General features: G+C 37.1%; 1 protein-coding gene across 1 annotated transcript; it reads left to right on the forward strand.

Annotated features, from left to right (window-relative positions):
- The first annotated feature begins 6636 nt into the window (after positions 1 to 6636).
- Positions 6637 to 9153, forward strand: LOC110849739 (cubilin). Its single transcript, XM_022097175.2, has 8 exons — positions 6637 to 6796; positions 6904 to 7061; positions 7250 to 7409; positions 7479 to 7820; positions 7887 to 8059; positions 8132 to 8288; positions 8550 to 8819; positions 8882 to 9153. The coding sequence occupies exons 1-8, from the start codon at positions 6661 to 6663 to the stop codon at positions 9004 to 9006; spliced, it is 1521 nt and encodes a 506-aa protein (XP_021952867.2). The 5' UTR covers positions 6637 to 6660; the 3' UTR covers positions 9007 to 9153.
- The last annotated feature ends 720 nt before the right edge of the window (positions 9154 to 9873 follow it).

The following is a 9873-nucleotide window of genomic DNA, read 5'->3' on the forward strand; positions in this document are numbered from 1 at the left end:
ATTAACATCTTGATCAATTTTTCATTTCTATATCAGTTTGCTTATCAATTTGGAGTTAATTTTACAGCAATATTCGTCGGAAGTATGAAATATTTATTCTTCGTTTTCCAAATATATGATTACTCTAATCTAAAATGTGGATCCGACAGTGGGAGACATTCATATACTTCTGCATACATATGTACATATTTATATGTATAAATATCAAACAATCATTTGTGACCAGTTGGATGACCACCCAGCAGAGTGTTGAATTATGTATGTAGGTAAGTATGTACTTACTATGTACTTACTATGTAGCAAGCTATCTACTAAAAACAAATTCGGTTTATCAATTATGAATTATGAATTAAACATCAATCCAAATCAATCGGTTTTTTACGAAGTTTCACCAGAGTCGCATTTGCTTACTATATATATACATATGTATATTTGACACACTTGTAAGGCTGACTTCACAAGGAAAATCAGCCATACAGGTAGGAGCTTATTTAAAAATATACCAAGCCTTCAATCGAAGCAAAGTAAAATCTCAAATTGTTTGATTTGGTACGTATTTACATGTCTATTTAAATACAAAAACGAAAAACTATGCATATATCTAGGAGAACTACAACTAATCTATCTACAGCTAAGTATGTACCTAATACACGAGGCAGAATAAGAACTACTTATTGAGGAAATTTATAAATGCATATTTAAATAATAGGTGCGTATGGCTCAACTTGAAATTTTTACAAACGTAAATATTACCTTTTGCTATTATACAATATTTAATTATTTTGCAATAGAATGAGTCTGGAAACCGTAATTTGATTAACTACTGGGCCTGGGTATTAACAAATTACTGGGGTTGTTCCTCTGGTCAGAAGTAATTTTCTGGTTCCTCCCACATTTATAGATATAGAGTTTAAGGCTCACCCTCAAGCTCGGAGGATTGAGTTGGGTTTGGAGTAATATCCCAGTTTCAACCTTAACTCTCGCTTTGCGTAATGCATTGTAGTGCCCATCTCGAAACTTCGCATCGACCCTGTGGGGGGAGGAGTCGACCTCAGGGGGCATAATGATGGAATCTGTTGCCCTCGTCATTTTGCGCCTGATGGTATTTTTTTCAAATTTTTTGGACTCGCGCGAGGGACTAAACATACTTTTCCAGTCTACATAAGGTTAACACACGTCATGGAAAAGTATGTTTAGTCCCTCGCGCGAGTCCAAAAAATTTGAAAAAATACCATCAGACGCAAAATGACGAGGGCAACAGATTCCATCATTATGCCCCCTGAGGTCGACTCCTATCCCCACAGGGTCGATGCGAAGTTTCGAGATGGGCACTACAATGCATTACGCAAAGCGAGAGTTAAGGTTGAAACTGGGATATTACTCCAAACCCAACTCAATCCTCCGTGCTTGAGGGTAAGCGTTAAATGTTCCAATAATTGCACGAATCTATCTATGAACTTACTTCGGTTTCATGCAATAAATACAAAAATTGGGGCTTGATATTTAGCTTAGCTACCAACATGCGTCTGCCCCTTGGGATGGACACACCCCTCGGGGTTCTCCGACTCGTCCAGTTCTTGTACATCAAGCATTACCCATTCCCGTATCGATTTGTACATCGAAAGGGAGTTCTGCATCTGGAAGTGGTCCAACTGAAAAGTTGGTATGAGAAATTCATACCCGTGCTGCTAAATCTTGTGACAATATTACTTTGCATGATGTCAATTTTTTATTTGACGATGGATGAGGATCAAATTTTGCGAGATATCCGTTTTTGGGTGTGGATGAGCTGTATAATTGTCTGCATTAGTTCGACCAACTCCAACCTGATCGTAGTACTGGACAAGGACCAGGTACGAGTGCGAATTTGGGAGGGAATTGTGGAATTTGATTGGCATGTTCGAAAAGGTAAATTACTGGCTGGTTTAGTCGATAACTTACTAAAATTAAAATGCATATGTTAAGGGTTGTCTTGATGATAAGTTAAATCATACTCTTCCCCTATACATTTTTAAATTCAAGTTTCTCTAATATGCATAAATTAATCCACAAAATAAGTCCGATTAAAAAAAAATATTTGATCTATTTGCTGGAGAATTAATATATTCTGAGCGGAGGAACTAATTTTTAAAGTATTTAGAATAGTTTGTACTAAAAATTTGTGTTACATGTGCACATGTAACATAGATAATTTTGGTTTATCTAAAGATTCACGAAACGGGTTTAGAAATTGTCATTTCATTACATAGAATACGTGAACAAACGCATTATTTAAAGCTTTGTCCATAAGAATTTAATGTGAAACCTTGAATTTCCAGAAACAATGCCATTTAACATATCCGAAATATCCCCTAGTTCAATTAATAACTTTACTAAATATACGGTATAGTCTATACCCCTTGCATCCAATTTATGTTACTAAACCAGGTTTTATGAATTTAATTCACAGAGTTCGAAATCCATTCCAATCTGAACTACCGTAAAGCAATAGCAAACTCAGAAGTCCGTCTTGTTTCTTTAATCCTTTGGTGTTACGTGATCGGATCGTACATCGGAATTCCATTTGTCGTCCTCATTGGCATGCTTGTCTTCAATCTGGACCCGATTTCCTTCGTTATTCGGCACATGTTTCCTCAAACAATGTCTGACACAGCCGCGCGGGTGGCAATATTTTTAGTCTTTTACGCAATTAATTTAGTAGGGTTTTACGAATTGAGTCGCATGGTGTGTATCGGATTTTGCTCTGTAATCCATGTCGTAAAATGCATCAATACAGTTCTGAAAATTGGGCCTTTATTTGTCACTAAAATCAGGAAATTGTACGATTTGCAGGTTTTAATCATGTGGTACAAATTTTGTCAGGTTCAATTTGCAATTGCTGAATATGTCGTGAGAAACACGATTTTCTTGATGCTCACGACATTTTGCACATTCTTGACTTTGGCTTGCTACATACTAATTAGGTTACACGCTGAACGACCGGATGTTGTGATGCTGCAGGGTACGTTTGCCTTAATGGGTTTCGCTCTAGTTTTTTAGTTTCTTTGGGGGGTCAGTTCGAACTTTGCTAGTCAGACGAAATACTGGCTCAAAGTTTTGGGGCAGTTGAAAACCCTAAGGAAAATAGAAAAAGTTTGGGAGAGGAAGTTACACTCGAAAGTTTTGAAGTCTGTGAGACCGATTGAAGTCCCGGTGGGGATCGGGAACTACACATTTTTTCATGCGAGACGATCTAATGATCTTTCAGTGATGATGTTCATCGTGGATAATACGATCTCGTTGTTACTACTGGACTGAAAATTGGTTCGGGTCTGTGCAGCAATCAGAATTTTGTTGATATATAATACTTTGCAAACTGAAGTTACTAAATAGCTTAATAGAAAATGCATTCCAAACTTTTAGATAAGGGGATTGCCTATGGAAATTATGCCATAATATGTTCTAATATGCCGATATGATTAATTTCTTGTGGTAACCGGGATGTTTGATTTATTATCTGATCAGCTATAATAATAATGAAAACACATGATAATTCATTCATGTAAATTCCCGGTGGGGATCGGGAACTACACGTTTTTTCATGCGCGCCGGTCTAATGATCTTCTGGTGATGATGTTTATTGTGGATAATACGATCTCATTGCTACTACTGAACTGAAAATGTGTTGGTGATGAGTAATAAGTATTTTTATGGATGTATGTAAATATTTTCGCTGTATGTATTTAGATATATTTAGATATGTATGAAAATTTTCGTGGTATGTACAAAAGGTGTCCAAACATTTTAGGATCTCTTGAAAGCGTGAATTACCTTAAATAGGTACAATGGTTATGAATACCCCTGATATTGTCAATTTGCTCTGCATGTATTTTATTACTCATGCCGTTAATAAATTCATATCCAATGGATTACTAAAACGAAAACCAATTTGATTGTGCAATTTGTTAGCATAAGTTACCCAGAAATTTGCCTCGATATTGTCCAGATAATTCGTTTGATTAGATACATGGGGCAGCCATGCACATATAACTTATAACCTAAAATTATGACGTATGACTTATTTTATAAGTTATAAATCATAGAAACGCCATATGTTGACGTGTATGTACTTATAATTATAAGTCAAATTATACGTGATAATTTTGAGTTGTAAGTTTTGCGTCCATGGATGCCCCATGTATCTATTAAACATGTTCATACTTCGTTCATCAAAGTGCCTAGGCGATAGATACATATACCTAGCCTAGGTATATGTATCTATCACCTAGGTATCTGAAGCACCTAGGTAACCTAGGTGCTTCATTCAGCCGCTGAAGCAGAACTAACCCTGACAAAGGTTAATTTGGGGAATTTGTAAGTAATTTGATCTTGTATGTGCTCCACCTATTAATTTTTGAGCAATTTCCATATCAACTCGTTTATCAATTTAATTTTAATTTTGCAATAATATTCATTGAATATGCATTAAACATTTTTTACTACGTGATTACTTTAACCTATTGTAACATATGGATCAGGCAGGCGAGGACATCCATATATTTCGACATATTTATAAAGCAAAGGTATGTGCGTAGATGCCACCCACCTTGCGGTCACGGCGTCGGCGTCAATTTTGATTATTTTTAGCTGCAGCGCGGCGCCCCAATGTTGAAGGAATGGGAATACTGTGTAAACTGAATTATGTAGTTACGCTAAGGATAAATCCTAAGAATAAATCAACCCCTACGGGGTAAAATACTATCCGTGACGGAGTTAAGTTTCCACTCTCCGCAGTGTATGAGACATATGTACATATACATAAATATGTACGTAGGTGTTTTATTATTGATTTTCAAAAGGTATGTTCCTCACTGTTTGTGACCAAACTTTTGATGAAATAACAAACGTCAAATACATTTAGGAGGCTGGGATTTTTTTCAGTTCTGTAGGTTAACATGAACACTAGCAATAAATCAGCAAACCTTACCTCGACGGAAAAAATGCCAGATTTGCAAATTAAATATCGTAGTGTGATTTAATTTTTAATGCTGGAGGGGCAATAGGTGTCGCAGATTTATGATCGAATGCTTAAAATTTACGATGAAAACTGCCCAACACAAGACACAAATTCAATTGGGTCAATAATTTCAAATGATGGCGAAAAGAAGTCTCGGACAAAAAGCCGCTAGGACGCCCAAAATCTGTTTCTCCCACAGAAAGGCTCCGGAAACTAGAGGAACCAATAATGAGAGATCCGCGATTGAAACTGTCCTATTTAGCAGATGAGATGGGTGTTCCAAAACCAGCAATTTGTTCCATGTTAACTGAACACTTCGGTATGAAAATGGTTTCCTCCCGTTGGGTACCAAAATTGCTTTCGGCATCTCAAAAACAAGATCGAATCGACTTTTAGAATGAAAGTTTTGACCTTTCAAATGAAACCTGGAACCTGATTCATATTTTAATAGTTGGATATGATACTTGGGTTTACTATTATGACCCGTAGACCAAATAATAATTCATACAATGGAAGCACAGGGGGTCGCCACCGCCTATGAAAGCAAAAGTGCAAAAACCTGCCAAAAAATTGATGATTCCCATTTTCAAGGATACCAAAGGTCCACTCCTTGTAACATTTATTGGTAAAAATACTATGATAAATGGGGCAGCCTATGCAGGAATCCCGAAGGAGCTGTGTGCTGTGGTTGAAGAAAAACGTCGGGTCAAAAAAACGAGTTGGTGCATTTTTAGCACGCTAAAGCGCCACCGAATACCTGGCAATTTGCGAGGGCTGCTGCAGACGGAAATCGCTTCACCTAGATAAACCACCTCCCGTACAGTCCAGACATGACCCTTGATGATTATTATTCGTTTCGAAACTTAAAGAAAGACATCAGGGGAAACGGTTTTCTGATGATAATGAAATCAAGTCGTAAATTTTGGCATATTTTCGAGGTAAATTTTGATGAGCTATTGCTAGTGTTAATGTTAACCTACAGAACTGAAAAAAATAACAGCATCCTAAATGTATTTGAAGTTTGTTATTTCATCAAAAGTTTGGTCAGAAACAGTGCGGAACATACCTTTTGAAAATCAATAATAAAACACCCACGTACATACATTCTAAATAGACTGACAAGAATTTGTTAAAAATTAAAGCATTATGTAAATGCATACATAATATTTCCATACCTTTAAGAAACGAATACAGTGGAACATCTACTTTAGTGCATATTTAAATGGATGTTCTCCGTACACATGCCAGTTAAGCACGAGGAAAATTATACATTTGATGTACTCCCAATAAAAAGATCGATGACAGGACGATGGAAGAATAGATTAGGTTTGATCAGGTGTTCAATTTCACTCATTGATCTCGTCAACATATTTTTGAATAATTGAAATGTTCCACTATGTATATGTACATATATTTGGACATATATAAATATCGCCTTATGCCATTACGCAACCAAGACTTCAAGTACGGCGTCACCAATACTGAGAACCATTGTGCTTAACCAAAACGTTTACTGGAATGTTCCAGCAGCGCGTAGTGACGTCACAACATTTTAATTGATTTTTGTAGTTGCTCCCCGTGTCTGAGATAAGTGGCTGTGTATTACGCAACCTTCTCTGTGATCTCCAGGTTGTTGCTCACGAATATAAGTGCACTCAACTCGCATGGCTTTCTCACTCATTGTCAGTCGGGGTTGTCCAAATTATTCAGTAAACAACAGAATTAGAGTGAAAATGAGCCTTCCATTTGCTATTTGTATAGTCGCCTTCCTCGCCGCGGGGGTAAATGGAGCAAATGAAAGTAAGATCATTTTCTGTTCAATTTAAATATTGTTTAAATTTAGTGGTAATAATGATTTAGTGGTAATGAATTTATGTACATATGTAAATTTGTGACATATATTGCAGCGACTGGAATCCTTACCTCGCCCGGATATCCGGACGCTTACACTAGAGGGACCAGAACGACCGCGATTGAGCTGCCAAATCCAAATGCTACGGTTTTACTGCAATTTCAAAAGCTTGATTTAACCGCAACTGGATATACCTCGTCCACATTTTTTAGAGTGAGTCATTTCAATTTAATTAGATAATAATAATACGGAGATTGCGAATTAAGGGTCTTTGCAATAAATGTTCAAGTTAACGTTAATTTTCAGCGTTTGCGTGAAAATTTAGGGTAAAAACCTTAATTCGTAATTTCCATTGTGGGTACAACACAGTGTCACAATGCTCTCTTATCATGTTACTACAGATACACGACGGCTTAAACACGTCCGACAGAGTGTTAAATATTTACAGTTCAAATGAATACTACACCGCGAAAGATGTTGAGTCGACCGGAAACAAAATGCTGATATATTTCTCTGCTTATCACACTGGGGCGCCAGGATCGGGGTATTATGCTACATACTGTAAGTGTCCCTTGGAAATAAAGCTATCAAAAAGTGTCATTTTATGGTAAATCCGTTAACTAATTTTAGCAACGGTCGACCGTCACGACAACATTATTCTGGAAACCGGTTCTATCACGAGTCCTGGATATCCAGCCAAGAACACGGATGCCGTCGCCATTCACTGGACCTTAACCCAACCGAACAGTGACTTTGTCCGGGTTGAAATCGAGGATCTCGAATTGAACGAGGACTCTGATTCCTTAACAATTAGGGATGGACCCTTGGCAGGATCACCCATTCTAGGACAACTATCCGGTGTGAAGAATCAGACTCATCATACATTCTTATCGTATAGGAACTCAACGTTTTTGCGATATGTTTCCAACGGACTTTCAACCGGAAGGGGGTTCAATGCCACATTTCATCCCGGTATTATTTTTTAGACATATGTACCTTAATTTTTTTAATAAAATTAACTTATTAAAATTTGAATAGGTTACCGTTATCGTCTAACTGGTTCCGCTTCTGGTGAAGTCGCATCCAAAAATTTCCCCTCCAATTATTCTACCTACTTAGCGGAAGAATGGGTAATCAACTTACCCGCGGGAAATATGAGTGTTCTTCTCGAATTTAAATGTTTCCATACCGACACTGACGATGTCCTTACGGTAATGTCGAATATTTATTTCTAGATGAATATTTTTATAAACCTGATTAGATTGTTCTCTATATTTAACTAGATTCGGGATGGAGATTCTTATCTAAGCCCGATTATTGGAGTTTACTCTGGTAATGATCTTCCCCCTAATATTCTAGCCTACAATAACAGACTCACGGTAAGCTTCGTGTCGTACGGTGGCGCAACAAACAAAGGATTTTACGCGACTTATAGATCAGGTAGGTTTATTTTTAAATAAATGAAAAATTTAGAATAATTTATATAAGAAATAAATAGTGGGGGTACCCATGACGAGTTCGCATCACATCATAATTTTGAAAAAAAAATTTGCGAACTTTGAAGTTGTGCAAGTTCGCAAATAAATTTTCAAGTCTATATTTTTGCGAATTTTATTTTTTGCAAACATTGCAAAATCCTGAATGAATACCCCCAGTGTTACAAACATATAGCCAAAATTTAACGACTGATCATACGTTCAGTAAACCGTGCCGATTACACGACCACCACGACACCAGCACCCACCACGGCTGAACATTTAACCTGTGTTGAACCCGGGGTATACAGGATTCCTTATCCTGGAGTTTGCGAAAAATATTATCAATGCGTGAATTTCAATGCGTATGAGGGAACATGCGCACCAGGACTATTTTTCGATTCCTCCATCTCTGAATGCAATCTTGCCGACCGCGTTGAATGCCCTTGGTTTAACCGCTGTCCACCAGAGGGTATCTTTTATCTTCCAGTGTCAGGTATGTATGCAAATTTTAATTTTGTACATAGTTTGAAAATTATACCATTTAAAATTTGATAGGTGATTGTTCCGCGTATATAATGTGTGTGGAAGGAGAACCTTTTCCACACCGATGCGCCAATGGAACTTCATTTGATCCTGTTGACTTAAGGTGTGAATTGTCTGAGGATGTTACATGCGCGTGATGTAAATATTTGTATTTTGTTGTAAATCCAAAGATTGACTGTAATAAAGCTAAATTTCATGCTTCACTATGGAAACAAATAGCCAAAGGGATGTTTTTAACTCCATATGTACAGATATTGAAGATTAAATAAACCTATGCCAAAAAAGTTTGGTTTGTTTTATTAATTTTCCAAATCACTATGAGTGATCATATACGGACATTCACCACGTATTAAATTTGATACGTGTTTCTCCTAATTTTACCTGCTCACCTTGCATTCCCACTTTTAAGAAGATACGTTAAAGCAGATTTCATGTCTGCCAAGATTAGTACTTCCCGTCTCATCTAACTCCCTGAACTGGGCCATTACTATTAGCAGCGTAAGCAGGACAGACCAGATCTAGCGGTACAAAAAATATATGTATGTACTACATACTATGTAGTACATATACATATGTCTCGAGCGCATAATTTTGACGATGGCTCGTCAATAATGTGTATCGATGCCTTTTTAAAATGTCAGGATCATTTTCTTACAGATAACACAAAACTCCGATTCAATGTAAAGAAATTCCCCGGGCTGATACTTAAGTTACAATTGATCACTTTCCGGTCAAGATAAGTTAGCTAAAAAATGCAAAATTTTAATATATGCATAATAATACAATTCTTTATTGATTAACCTTTTCCAGCCCGACTTGTCCCAACGTGTTCCCTTTCACGTTACACAACCGCTTCACCAGCGTAATCCGATTTTGTTCCAAATTCTCGCCCTCATTTCCATACGTGTACAATGTCCTCATCGCCATCCCGGATGCCAACAGGTTGGTCAGCATGGTCCCAAATTCGCCCATCTTATACGACACGAGTGACATGTATATACTCC

The sequence above is a fragment of the Folsomia candida genome, unplaced genomic scaffold, assembly GCF_002217175.1.
Source record: "Folsomia candida strain VU population unplaced genomic scaffold, ASM221717v1 Fcan01_Sc005, whole genome shotgun sequence".
Lineage (NCBI taxonomy): Eukaryota > Metazoa > Arthropoda > Collembola > Entomobryomorpha > Isotomidae > Folsomia > Folsomia candida.

Excerpts from the sequence above, each read along its gene's own strand:
- LOC110849739 (XM_022097175.2), top strand. The coding sequence starts at position 6,661 with ATGGCTTTCTCACTCATTGTCAGTCGGGGTTGTCCAAATTATTCAGTA. Across the intron at positions 6,797-6,903 it reads GGTAAATGGAGCAAATGAAA|CGACTGGAATCCTTACCTCG; the intron begins GTAAGATCATTT and ends CATATATTGCAG. Across the intron at positions 8,060-8,131 it reads ACACTGACGATGTCCTTACG|ATTCGGGATGGAGATTCTTA; the intron begins GTAATGTCGAAT and ends ATATTTAACTAG.